The 14,536-nt window shown below is 38.7% G+C and overlaps 1 protein-coding gene across 1 annotated transcript in view; it reads left to right on the top strand.

The window, feature by feature from the left end:
- The window catches only part of FANCD2 (FA complementation group D2), a 70,972-nt gene that overhangs the window by 32,138 nt on the left and 24,298 nt on the right, over positions 1-14,536 (top strand). Inside the window, exons 20-29 of the mRNA XM_074198595.1 lie at positions 879-936; positions 1,810-1,929; positions 2,166-2,242; positions 2,952-3,098; positions 3,573-3,670; positions 3,910-4,025; positions 5,596-5,704; positions 11,584-11,691; positions 12,233-12,351; positions 12,964-13,110. Of these exons, the coding sequence (XP_074054696.1) occupies positions 879-936; positions 1,810-1,929; positions 2,166-2,242; positions 2,952-3,098; positions 3,573-3,670; positions 3,910-4,025; positions 5,596-5,704; positions 11,584-11,691; positions 12,233-12,351; positions 12,964-13,110 (1,099 nt within the window). The remainder of the gene's footprint in view (positions 1-878; positions 937-1,809; positions 1,930-2,165; positions 2,243-2,951; positions 3,099-3,572; positions 3,671-3,909; positions 4,026-5,595; positions 5,705-11,583; positions 11,692-12,232; positions 12,352-12,963; positions 13,111-14,536) is intronic.

Raw genomic sequence — 14,536 nt, 5'->3', positions numbered from 1 at the left:
TCTAATGACCACACCATCCTTCACACTTTTACCAAAGTAATCATCCTGTGACATGATTTGACCAATTGATTCCCTGGCTTTAAAACACTCAGTGTGGCTTCCTATTGCCTTTTATATAAAATAGATGCCTTAACCTAATTTTGAAAGTCTTCCAAAAATCTGACTTACTTAATTTTTCAGCCTTATTTCACACACTTTACCATCATATATTTTACTTGACAGCCAAAATGAATTTTGCAGCCATCGAGTTTCAGACTTTTCTTCCTCCCCAACCTCTCTGCTGTCTCCCATCTCTAAACCAAACCACTCCTATATCACTGCCTACTCAAATCCTTCCCTTCCCCTCAGGTTCAACTTGGATGCACTTCTTTCATGAATCTTTCCCACTAAAAATGACAATTCTTATTTCAAACCTCTACTGCTCTCTTGTTTGGACTTTTCTATTTTCTTGATTCCATTCTAGTCTGTGTCATTGTTACTTTTTTTTCTTATGTCTGATTCTTTACTAGACTATAAGCTCTTTGGGGTTAGAAATTGCATTCTTTTTTTTTTAACCTTATATCCACAGTAACTACCAACAGTCTTGGAATATCTTCAGGAGATATGTAACTTTATTGGTGTTAGTGCTCCCTCCACCAAAGCAGATAGCAATTCTTTAATAGTCTTAATTAGTTTCTGTGGCTGAAAAAAAGTGAGGCCATTTTGCTTATGATTTTGTTTCTCTAAACTTAGACAACAGAAAATACATCTATTGCTAAACACAAGCTCAAAAGTTTTCAAGGCATGTCAGAGTAGAACCTTAGTAGAGACTTGAATAAAGAATATTTGTTTAACTGGATGGGAAAACAAGAACTGAAGTTATTTCCTGTTTTCCAAAGTGACTCTTCTGGCTCAATCCCAGATGGAACAGAACTGAACAGTGAACACTGCAAACAGGTAAGTGACACCTCTTTGCCTGTAAAGAGATAGACATATTTGATGGTTCCCCTCACAGAAAAGGAAGGAAGAGTGGATTCCACTCACTCAAGTTTCCAAAGTACAAGAATTTACCTTGTTTTGTCTACTATCACAGCACCTTTGAAAAAGTACATTATTTTTCTATGATTGCTGGAGGTGAGGGGACTGGAAGCTTTGCAAATATGGCTGATACAGAGACAGACATAGGTGGTCAGCATGACTCCGGAGGTACATAGGAAGGCTTTAATGAGGAAGCAGCAGGGGTTCTGTAGTCAGTAGACCTGGGTTCAAATCCAGTTTCTGACCCTTGGTCTGGACCCTGTGTGACACTGGGCAGTACTTAATGCCTCTGAGCCATCTTTGAAATGAAGGGATTGAATCTGTTAGTTTCTGAGGTTTCTTTTAGCTCTAGATCTATGAGTCATTTTACTAGCATTGTGGGATTAACTTGTATGGAATGAAACAAACTTTTGAACAGAGCAAGATATTTTCCTTATGAGAAGAGCTTATGGGGGCGGCTAGGTGGCGTAGTGGATAAAGCACTGGCCCTGGAGTCAGGAGTACCTGGCTTCAAATCCGGTCTCAGACACTTGATAATTACCTAGCCGTGTGGCCTTGGGCAAGCCACTTAACCCCATTTGCCTTGCAAAAAAAAAAAAGAGCTTATGACTGATGGTTTCAGGAGGGAAATGTGGCCGAGGACCCCTCACAGTACCTCACTGGGAGGACTTGGAGCAGGGATTTGGTCAACAAGGATAGATGAGGTTGGGGTGGGGAGTATTTGTGTTGTTGCTGTTGCTATTTTTTAACTTGTGCTTCTAGGCAAATTTTATTCTTTTCCTATTTCCATAGGTGACCTCTTTACTGCAACTGGTGCACTCTTGCAGTGAACAATCTCCCCAGGCCTCAGCACTGTATTATGATGAATTTGCCAATCTGATTGCTAAAGGAAAATTGCCCCCCAAAACCCTGGTATGACTAAGTTTTTTCTGAATCACTTCAAGCAAGTGATACTTGAGACTGACTCTATAGCTGGAGTACTTTAGATGATCCTTACTGATCAGAAGGTTAGAGGATGGAGGGCAGTGCAAGGGGACAGAAATGGAAAGGAATATGCTGGGAGGTATCTGAGCTCTTTGGGAAGGACCTCAGCTCTGCCATTTCTTAGTGTCCTCATACCAAACCTGCTTCTTTTTTGTATTTTGAAGGAGTGGATTGAACAAACCATATGTAATGATTTCCAGGATGCGTTTGTGGTGGACCTCTCTGCTCTTCCAAAGGTTACGTAAGTGCTCTCTGTCTCCTGGTTTGGTTCTATTTTCTTGTGAGATTTTTCTCCTTTTCAGGGGCAGCTAGGTGGCGCAGTGGATAAAGCACCGGCCCTGGAGTCAGGAGTACCTGGGTTCTAATCTGGTCTCAGACACTTAATAATTACCTAGCTGTGTGGCCTTGGGCAAGCCACTTAACCCCATTTGCCTTGCAAAAACCAAAAAAAAAAAAGAGAGAGAGAGAGAGAGAGAAAGAGAGAGAGATTTTTCTCCTTTTCATTAGGCATTTCTTTCCTTCACATTATTACATAAATGCCTTTTTTAGAATATAGCATGGTGGTTTTCCTCCAAATCCTAAAGCCCTTCTATTCCCAGATTTGGCATCATAGAGTAAGGACTCTCCCACAGTGGTGTTGGTTTCCCTCTTGATGTATGTATTTATGTCATTTCTTTCTCCCAAATCAGATGTGAGGACAGTTGGCTCATTGACATGGTGTAATATTTCCCTTCTACCTCAGCTGCTACTTGATCCTGGGAATATGAGATGATTCTTTTCTCTAGTGTGGGGCAGCTAGGTGGCAGGTGGCGGAGTGGATAGAGCACTGGAGGCAGGAAGGACCTGAGTTCAAATTTGGTCTCCAATTTAATACTTTCTTAGCTGTGTGACCTTGGACAAGTCACTTAACCCTATTGTCTTGCAAAAACAAAACAAACTTTTCTCTACAGTGATTATCCCTTCCCAGTCAAAGCCTTGTATGGACTAGATGAAGATGAGAGTCAGGATGGAATCGCCATCAATCTTCTGCCACTTCTCTTGCATCAGGATCTTGGAAGTGATGTGGGTGTAATGACTTCTCAGGACCAAGACCAAAAGTCAGTGAAATTTCTCTTTTTCAAAGGCCCTGTCTGTTTCTTAAGGGACACTGGCAAACCCATAATTCTTTGAAGTCTCAGACACTTGAGCAGGAAGAGATTCCTGTTTAGCCATGGAAAGACTCGAAAAAATGGGGATACTTCCTTGTTCCTTGTCCAGGAGATGATATATCCCTCTCACTTAGCACTAAATACTATGTTGTACAAAACTTTTGCCAGTGCTTACCAGTTCCTTTCCCTTTTTCCTTTGAGCCTGCCTTTGTCAGCTTCACCATCTGTACCCCCCTAACCTTCAATGAGACTAGCAAATATTTGCGAATAAGCGCATCTTCTTTACTTAGTCTTCTATTCTTAACATTAGTTTGGCTTCTTCCGGCAAAATCCTAGGTACTAGTAGTTGGACTTCCTTAATTATTATAATTTAGAAATGAAATAATAAAATGAAGCTGAGGCATCTTTACTCTTTTTTTCTAGGTTGGTGTCTCCATTGTGTCTATCACCCTATTTTCGGTTATTGAGGCTTTGTGTGGAGAAGCAACATGGAGATTTGGAGGATATTGATGGTCTTTTAGGTACACAAAAAAAAGCTTATAATCTTCGTTTTTAGTAGATTGCAGGGGAGGGGGCATCCCTGTGCATGGTGACAAGTTCACCTTGTTATGGAAAAGAGAGATGAAAAGGAAGTAATGTTATTATCCATGAAGGAATCCTTTGACAAGCGTGAAGAAAGATAACAAATAGGAAACAAGATGAGTTCTTGATGGTAGCAAATTTGAATTGAAAGAAAGGAGAGTTTTTCCTTCTCTTTCAGATTGCCCTTTATACCTCACTGAACTGGATCTTGGAGAGAAGCTGGGATCCCTCTCAGTACAGGAGCGTTCCTTTAGATGTTCACTCTTGTTCCTTGTTATTAACTGGTTCCGGGAGGTATGTGCACACCCGCCAAATAGGATGAAAGAGATTCTGGAGGCAGGATCTGTCTTAACTATTCTTCCCCAGTAACAAACCCCGTGCTCTATAGCCAGGAGGTGTTGTACTTGTAGCCCAGTATCCAGAAGGTAGCCCATTGTCACATTTGCTTCTACCTCCTTCCATTCCTTGCACCTAGGTTTGGGAAATATTTCCATTTATGTTTCTTAAATTTTTGCCAGTGAGTAATAATAGTATTTCATATTTGTAGAGTATTTCTTGCTGTCGAAGTCTCTTAACATTCATTGTCTTGGGGCGGCTAGGTGGTGTAGTGGATTAAGTGGATAAAGCACCGGCCCAGGAGTCAGGAGTACCCAAGTTCAAATCCGGTCTCAGACACTTAATAATTACCTATCTGTGGGCAAGCCACTTAACCCCAGTTGCCTTGCAAAAACCTAAAAACAAAAAAAAAAACCACATTCTTTGTCTTGTTTGATATCATCATCCTATGAAAGTCAATAAAAGTTTTCTAGCCCTATTTTAGTGCCTTTCCTCAGACCACATAGCTAGTTGATGACCTTCCTGGTTTTCTGATGCCTAGCCTGTGATCTTTGTTCTCTGTATCTTGTAATCCCAGCAATCTGGTCTTGAGGTGATCTCTAGATTTCAAGTCTCCAATTTTGCAACTGAGTATCATCTTTTCATAAACAAATTCACTTCGTTTATCCTATTCTTACAGTGTGCAAGTCATTGCACCAAATAATGTAGAAGATAGATGGATAGCCTTTGTCCTCAGGAATTTTCTAGTTGGTGATAGAGTAGAGATAAAACAAGCACATAAATTACTGTCTGTGAGAAATGTATAAAATAATACAGAGAAAAATCACAGGGTCATAAATTGAAAATTGAAAGGAACCTGAGAAGTCACCTAATCTGACCCCTCCATTTACAGAAGAAGGAAATTGGGCTCCGATTTTTTTTTGCAAGGCAGTAGGGTTAAGTGACTTGCCCAAGGTCACACAGCTAGGTAATTATTAAATGTCTGAGGTCAGATTTGAATTTAGGTCCTCCTGACTCTAGGGCCAGTGCTGTATCCACTGTACCACCTACCTGCCCTAGGCTCCAATCTAAGGCATGATTTGAACCAAGGTGTCCCTGGCTCCAGACTAACACTCTATTAGCCATGCAAAGCAATCCTGTCCACATGACTTCTTAACCCTGAGAAGCACAGTAATTACTTATGAAGGGAAATGGCAACTAAGAAACCCTGGAAAGACCAGTTAGTGTTTATTCATTAAGAGGCTGTTTAGTACAAAGAGCACTGAGCCAGCCTGAAGTCGAGTGATAACTGGTTTTTAATCTCCTTTCCAGTCCCAAGTAGTGCTGTGGTCCTGGGCAAGTTCCTCTTTGTTTCTGAACTCCAGTTTTCTCATCTGTGAAGTGAGTCTAATGATGACTAGAGCACATACTTCACAGAGTTGTGAGGTTCAAATGAGATAAATATGTAAATCACAAAGCAGTTTGCATTATTATTAGTCATTATTATTCTGCAGCTCATAGTTAGGGATGTCTTATGGGCTTTTTTCAGATTGTGAATGCCTTCTGCCAACAAAAATCAGCTGAGATGAAGGGGAAAGTGCTGATCCGCCTACGGCATATCACAGAGTTACAGTTGCTACTGGAGAAGTATTTGGCAGGTGAGAAAAATAACCAACTTCTTACCCTTTTTGGCAAATAATGTTCCCTTATATCCAGGTCTCACAATTTATTTAGCCATTCACTTAGTCAATAAGCGTTTGATTTATTAAGCACCTACTAGGAGCCATGTACTCAATAGCACCTGGCTAGGAATATAAAGACAAAAATGTGAAACAGCTGCAGGCATGACTTCTCATGTGGTAGCTAGGTGGTACAGTGAATAGAGCACCACCCATGGAGTCAGGAGGATCTGAGTTCAAATTCAAGCCTCAGACACTTAATACTTACTTAGCTATGTGACCTTGGGCAAGTCACTTAACCCTATTGCCTTGCAAAAAAAAATGAAACAACCCCTGACCTCCAGGAATTTACATTCTTCTGGAAGAGACAACATGCACATGTATAAGCATAGGCAAACTATATACGAAATAAATATAAACTCATGTTGGATTCCTGAATGAGCAAGTAGCAGGGAGAAATGAAGGTGATACTTGGACTGGGCTTCTTCAAGATGATGGTGAGGAAAGGAGTGGATTAGAGGCAGAGGGACAGCCTGGGCCAACATATGGATATGGGAGAAGTAGTCTGTATATGGGAAAAAGTCAGAAAGCCAATTTACCTAGATCATAGAGAATAGAAAGGGGAGTCAGTCATAAGGCTGACCCAGGGAGGTTCGGTCTAGATTGTGAAGGGCTTTAAATGCCAAACAGGAATTTTTATTTGACCCTCGAGGTAATAGAGAACCACTTAGGGGGCACTAAAATTGATGACACTGTCAGACCTGTTATAGGAAATTCATTTAGTTAGCTCAGGAAAGTATAAGGACCTAAGACAGGCAGACAGATTTGCAGTCCTGTTGCTGTAGGACAAGCTAAAGGTTTTCAAAAAAGTTTGAATGAGAGGAAAAGGGGGACAAATGTAAGAGCCATTGTAGAAGTAGAAATGGTCAGATTTGGCAGGTGGTTGGCTATATGAGGTGATTGGGAGGTAGACACCACAAAGATAAGTTGGAAACACAGGTGACTGGAAGCATGGTGTTAATACTCACAACAGAAATTTCAGAAAGTTCTGAGGAGGAGTGATTTTGTGGGAAATGATCATGAATACTTTATTAGGCTACATTCATTTGGAAGATGCCTGCAGGGTAGCCAAATGTCTGATGGGTAGTTTGTGATGTAGAGAACTGAGAACTAAATATGCCGATATGCATATTCATAGAGATCTTAATTAACCCTCAGACACTTATATAGTCGCTAAGAGAAGAAAGGAGGTGAGGTTCATCTGTAATTAGAGAGCATAATCTGGATGAAAATTTAGTAAAGGAGTCAAAGGAGAGAACCGGATGCCTGAAATTTAGGCAAGATTCTCCAAGAAGACTAGAGGACTAGAAATGTTCGATGATGCAGAGGGTCAGTCGTCATCAAGAGATCAAGAGGAATTTTGAAGAGAGTCATTTAGTGATAAGATGCAGTCAGAAGGGCGGCTAGGTGGTGCAGTGAATAGAGCACCGGCCTTGGAGTCAGGAGTACCTGGGTTCAAATCCAGTCTCAGACACTTAATAATTACCTAGCTTTGTGGCCTTGGGCAAGCCACTTAACCCCATTTGCCTTGCAAAACCTTTAAAAAAAAGATGCAGTCAGAAGTCAGACTGCAGAGTTGACAAGTGAATGAGTGAAAGCAAAGAGTAACTAGATTTCTCCCAGGAGTTAGGTTATAAATGAGAGAATAAAGAAGGAATGATAAGTTGAGGGGATGGTAAAGTCAAAGAAAATTGTTTTTAAGGATTGAGGTGAACTAGATGTGTTTGTAGACAGCAGGAAAAGGATCAGTAGTTTGAAATTGAAGATTATTAAGAGATTGTAGGGGGAAGTAAAGCAAAGGAGCCTTGGTAAACAGAAGGGCCTCCTTCTTTCCAGAGTCTGTTATGTTAACCTTAATTTCTTTTAACTAAAAGTGAAATAACAGTTAGTTTAATAAATGAAGTTTAGCTGCAGCTAGGTGGCACAGTAGATAGAGCAAGGGCCTTAGAGTCAAGAGGACCTGAGTTCAAATGCAGCCTCTGATGCTTGATAATTACCTAGCTGTGTGACCTTGGGTAAGTCACTTAACCCCATTGCCTTAAATAAATAAAATTTTAAAAAAATAAATGAAGTTTTAATTCTCTAGGATGTTAACAAAATTGGATGAAAGGCATTCTTGCAAACACCAACAACAATACAAAATTTGGGGGACAGCTTATACAGAATGAACACAGAATCATAAAACTTTTAACAGTCAACTAATCAGGTTACACATTTGTATGTCATTAATAACTTTGATGATTATCTAACCCATCCATAAGGTCTGTTCCCATGTCAAGACTGACAAGATTTTATTTTCTCCAGGAATACTGTGCCCTCTTTACCAAAGTGTCAAAAAGATAAGAATTCATCTCTTGTCTAGTTAACTAGAGCAGTTTTTCCTGTCTTCTCAGAATGGTCTTCCTTCTGATTGTTGTACAAACTTGGGAGCCAACCTTGAGATGCAAATGAGAGAAGAGTTGCATTTTCACAGACAGAGCTTTTCCCTCAGATCTGTCTTAAAGGACAGACCCAGTTGGGGACAGAGATAAACATCCTGAAACCTCCAGTCCTCAATTAGATGCTGATAGAACAATTTTTTTTTTTAGTTTTTTTTGTAAGGCAAATGGGGCCAAGTGGCTTGCCAAGGCCACACAGCTAGGCAATTAGGTGTCTGAGGCTGGACCTGAACTCAGGTACTCCTGACTCCAGGGCCGGTGCTTTATCCACTGCGCCACCTAGCCACCCCTGGAACAACTTTTAATCAGAATTATAGAGATCAAGAAATGTTAATAAACTTTCAAAGAATATTAGATTAGATGGGGTGGCTAGGTGGTGCAATGGATAGAGCACCGGCCCTGGAGTCAGGAGTACCTGAGTTCAGGTCCAGCCTCAGACACTTAATAATTACCTAGCTGTGTGGCCTTGGGCAAGCCACTTAACCCCATTTGCCTTAAAAAAAAAAAAAAAACTTAAAAAAAGAATATTAGACAGATAGCAAAAAAGAGGACCCCATATGAAACTGTAAACTTGTTATTTCAACATTCATGTTTATAAAATCTTTTCCTCCCTTTCCACATCCCCAAGACAGCAAATAATATGATTTAGGTTATTTACATATATGTGTGTGTGTGTGTGTGTGTGTGTGTGTATATATATATATATATATATATATATATATATTGTGGTTTCCCTGCAGCCCCCCACACACATACTTTTCTTCCATTATTTGAACATATATATATATAGTTCCTGAGCTCATAGGAGGGAAAAAAAGAGAGGAAATAAGCAGTGATGGGATTCAAATAAATTAACATCCAGTTCTGTCATAATGACTGTTTTTAGTATACTAAAGTTATACTGAAAGGTAATTTATATTTCATGCATTTAGTATTCAAAGAACAATAAAAGTTACACAAAACTAGATTGTGTTCTATTTCTCACAGTAAACAAATGTTTCCTTATGGAGCGAAAGCAGCCTCATGATCACAGCAGCCAGTGCTGGAACATAATGCAGAACTAAAATTCATTCTTCCTATTCCAACTCTTTCTACTTCCTTGGCTTCCAAAATGAGCAATAAGATAACCCTTGAAATCTATATTTCTTTTGGTTCATTGTATCCCAGCTTCCCAATGATTTTACTGTTCAGGGATTACCGTCCTAAAAATCTCAGGGAATTTTTGGGCATAACACAAAGTGGAAACAAATGACAGCTTGTACACCCCCTGGTTTTTGGGCACTTTTTCTCTTTATGTTATATTTATTTACTGAAGTAACAAAAACAAGGAAATTAAAATGTAGTATTTCATCAAGGTATAATGAGTTTTAAGAAATGAATAAATAAATACTACAAGCATAGTTCCATCTATTTTTTTCATGATCTCTTTGGGATATAGACCCAATAGTGATATTGCTGGGTCAGAGGTTATAGTTTTATTGCTCTTTGAGCATAGTTTCAGATTGCTCTCCAGAAAGTTTGTATCAATGCACAACTCCACCAACAGTGCATGTGTCGCAGTTTTCCCCACATCCCCTCCAACATTGATCATTTTCCATTTTTGTCATGTTGGTCAATCTGATTGGTGTGAGATGGTACCTCAAGAGTTGCTTTAATTTAGCCTGTAAAAGCTTACATGAACTGATGTTGAGTGAGATGAGCAGAACCAGAAGAACATTATGCACCTAATAGCAACATGGGGCAATGATGAGCCATGATGTATGTGTTCATTTCAGTAGGAAAAAGACAATTTTAGAAGACTTGTGATGGAAAAGTGCCATCCATATCCAGAAAAGGAATCATGGAATTAAAATGAAACTTATTACCTTCACTTTTTTAAAAGAAGTCTTATATATTATGGACTGTGTAATTTCCTTATCTCTAATGCTTTTTTCTCTCCCATTTGGATTTGAGTCTTCTCTCACAACACATTCAGTTTCGATCTAAGGCATGGTTAAAGATGTAAAACCTATATCAGATTGCTTTCTATTGGGGGCAGGGGAGAGGAGAGGAACAGAGGGAGAAAAGTTATAATACTCAAAGTCTTGCAAAAGAAGATTGGTAAAAACTATCATTATATGTAGTTGGAAATATAAATAAGATAGTTATTAAAAATGAAAAAAGCTGTTTTAATTTGCATTTCTTTAGTAATTTTAATTTCATTAATAATAATTTTATTGATTTAGTGATTGTAATTATTAATAATATCTTTAATAATAATTGTTTAGAGCATTTTTTCTTATGACTATAGATAACTTAAATTTCTTCATATGAAACTGTCCTTTGACCATTTATCAATTGGGGAATGACTTGTATCTTTATAAATTTGACTCAGTTCTTTATATATTTTAGAAATGACCAGTATCTCTAGCTATAAAGTTGTTTCCCAACTTTCTGTATTCCTTCTAATCTTGTTTGCATTGATTTTATTTCTGCAAAAACTTTTTAACTTAATGTAATCAAAATTATCCTTTTATAATGTTCTCTCTTCTCATAAACTTGTTGCCTTTCCATAGATCTGTCAGATAAATTATTCCTTGTTCTACTTGTCTGTAATATCACCCTTTCTATCTAAATCTTGCACCCATTTCCACCTTATCCTTGGTATAGGGTGTGAAATGTTGGTCTGCCATATTTTTTCCAGTTTTTCCAGCAGTTTTTGTCAAATGGTGAGTTCTTAGACCAGAAGATGAACTCTTTGAGTCAATTAAACAGTAGATTACTATAGTCATATACCACTGTTTCTTTTGTACCACTCTATTCCTTAGCCAGTGCCAAAGTTTGATGACTGCTGCTTTATAATTACATTTTATTTCATTAATTCCTTTTTTTTTGGTTTTTACAAAGCAGTGGGGCTAAGTGACTTGCCCAAGGCCACACAGCTAGGTAATTATTTAGAGTCTGAGGCTGGATTTGAACTCAGGTCCTCCTGACTCCAGGGCCAGTGTTCTATCCACTGCACTACCTAGCTGCCCCCAATTCCCTGGATATTGATCTTCTGTTTCTTTGTCAGCTCTTATAATTAAAGTATAGGTGACTTTGAGGGGAGGCAAAAATAGGGACCTGTATGTTTTTACTTCTATCTATCAGGATCCTTTGTTATTTCCTAGAATGTTTTTAACTTGCTCAGTTGACATAATCTGTCTGTATAGTATCTTAGAAAGCTAATTAATGTAATTTAGTTACACTATCTCACTAAGACTGAGCTGTGTCTGGTTTTTAGAAATCTTTCTGGCTGCATTCAAAACCAGTAGTGGTTAGTGGCCAGTGACTGGTATTTACTGTAATGGTGCTAATGAGTTTCAATTCTCTCTATTTCAGTTACTCCTGACTACCTTCCTCTTCTTGCCAATTTTGACTTGGAAAGTTTAGATGGTGGTCCTTATACTAACACTGCTGTTACGAAAAACAAAAAGAAGGGAGAAAAGGGTAGGCATTTTTTTTTCTTATCAGTCACCTTGATGTGGGTTATTTTGAGTTGACTCGGTGGGTTTGGCTATCATGTCAACATCCTCTCATTCATAAGCCAGGTGCCCTGAGGCATCAGGAGTTTAGCAGGAATGTGGACCCAGTCCCTTCCTGGGAAGTGTTCTAACTATGTGTACTTGCATACATTTCTTCCATGTGGTTACTCCTTGTATTGAAGAAGGCTAGAGTCCTTTTGTGCCTTATATCTTCATGAGTTCCCATGGCCTAAAATAAGGTCATCACCTCTCTGGTAGTGAAACTATGCAAATTGAGCTGGGCTGGTCCTTAGATGACAAACAATTATGAAATACTCATGGGAGGACCTGTCCCACTTTTTATTTTGCTAGTGTAGATGTCACAGGGACTTTGGCATGGAACTATATAAAGAGGAATATGCCATAATGGGGAAATGGAGAGGTGTTAAGGTGTTTTATCTTATGATGATTCCCATGTACAGTGGCATACTAAGGACAGGATTAATGTTTATTGTTTTCTTTTGAAGCACAAGGAGGAAGAAAACGGAAAGCTGATAGTGGCAAGTCTTCCTCCCTGGAGAGACCTTCAAAGGAGGATAGTTCAGAATGTGAACATTCACAATCTGATAAAAGTCAGCCAGAAAAGGTATTGGGGCAGGGAGAGGATGAAGGGAGACAGAGAACCAGATTGTTACCTCACAAACTCATCACTCAGCATATTTATATAATGGTTCCTATATCCCCCAATGCTTGAGAATTGAAAGACTTCTTTCACTGTCCTAACCAGAGGGGCTGGTTATGACCTCCAGTTTGGGTCTTCGGGTAACTGCCCCAAGAAAGGGCAAGTCACAGGAGACTATGAGTGGTAAAGAAAGGGCCCTTACTAATCTATAAAGCAGTCTTATAACATCAGTTCCTAATGACTAATATTAAAGCACACACTCCTTTTATAAGCAAATAACAGAAAAATGGGAAAATTAGATGTATTGTCTTGTAGCAATCACTCTTTTAGGCAGCTCTGCTTAGTTTTTTTATGGGAAAGTAATGTGTGGAGTGGTTTAGTTATAAATAACTCTTTAAATAACTTCCTTAGTAAATTAAGATTTGATTGAATTTTTGTATACCTTTTCAGAAATACATCTTTTGCGTAAATCTAGATACATTAATGTACTTTGTAGTTTTCAAAAAAAGAGAGAGAGAGATATTTGGTCCCAGGATTGACTGTGTTGTGTGTGCTGCTGCTGCTGTTTTTGCCCAGGACTTCACAGAGAAGGAAGAAGAGAAGACTTCTGTGGCACTCCAGAATTGCACCACATTCTTCCGAGAGTTGGACCTGGAGGTGTTCTCTATTCTACATTGTGGCCTTTTGACCAAATCCCTCTTAGACACTGAAATGCACACCGAGGTATGGGGTTAAGTGGACTGTGTCATTCTAGAGAATTCTGGGCCTTACTGTGGTGATTTTGAGAGAAGGAAAGTTTGGAATTTATCTTGATAACCTCGCTTTAAAAATGGGGAGCAGGAACAAGCATTTCCTAACCACCTACTGTGTGCCAGACCCTTGGAGTAACCTGTAGTCTAGTGGATGGGAGTATATGCACTAAGAGGTAGAAACTGTGAAGGTAAAAATAATTTAAACTGAAGAAGAAAACGCCCTTAGCCTTGAATGAGGCACTTTTCATCTCTGGGTGTTTGGAGAATTTTGTCTGAATTTAATTCACTGTAGAAAGTTTTACTCTTAATCATTTCCGAGGTCAGAACAAAGAACACAGTGACTTTACTGTACTGTGAAGTATTATACATTTAGGTTATACACTTAGATTTTAAATTTTTGGGAAACTGGAAAGGTAAGAGTTCCTTTCAGATGGAGAGGAAACACAGGTCCTCAGATAACACATTTCATCTGGAGCCTTCATTTTAAAGTTCAGGAAACTGGGGTCCACTCAGGTTCAGAGACTTGCTCAAGGTCACACAAATAGTAAGTATCAGAGCCAGAATTTGAACCAGATTCAGAATTCTTTCTACTGTATTCATGAACCTGATAAAGTGGTAAATTTCAGTATGTTAGCTGCCAAGATTAAATCCCATCCTTTGGATATAATAACTTTTAAAGGAAAACAAGCCAAAGGAATGGATGAAGCTGACTTGCTTATGATTGGATATAGGATGTCCCAAAAGATGTCTTGTCCTGTATATCAACTTGATTGACTTGTGAACTTTGTAAAAACTTTCAACAGCTGCTGCCGGAAAAAGATTGCATTTGTAATCTTTGCCTTAAGTTTATCATAAAAATAAGAGGTTTTTTATTATTTTTATTAATTTATTTTTAAAATTTTATTTAAGGCAGTGGGGTTAAGTGACTTGCCCAAGATCACACAGCTAGACAAGTTGTCTGAGACCAGATTTGAACTCAGGTCCTCCTTACTCCAGGGCTGGTGTTCTATCCACTGCACCACCTAACTGCCCAAGAATAAGATTCTGATGTATGGATTGTATGACCAGATAAAATAACAATATCTGATGGAGGCAGATGGAGGTGACTGAGCAAGAATCTTGAGCAAGAATCTTGATCCACTAGTCTGAGAAAATATCATCCAGAAACTGTCATAATGATAGTGGCTCCTGTTGTTAAAATTAAAATTTTACATTTATTATCAAAAATTCACAAAACAAAAAGAGTAAAAAAGCATTTTAAAAACCTTTTAAATGTTGTTTTTGGTGAGTTTGGAGCCTTTATTGCTTCCAGAGTTGTTAAAGCCTAAAATTGCATTGTACACTAGAATAGCCTTTATATGTGACATTGATCTTTGTGATTTCATAAGGATTCCAAG

The sequence above is a fragment of the Macrotis lagotis genome, chromosome 8, assembly GCF_037893015.1.
Source record: "Macrotis lagotis isolate mMagLag1 chromosome 8, bilby.v1.9.chrom.fasta, whole genome shotgun sequence".
NCBI classification, from domain to species: Eukaryota; Metazoa; Chordata; class Mammalia; order Peramelemorphia; family Peramelidae; genus Macrotis; species Macrotis lagotis.
Note: the sequence above shows the minus strand (reverse complement) of the source record. Positions and strands in the feature narration are given on the sequence as shown.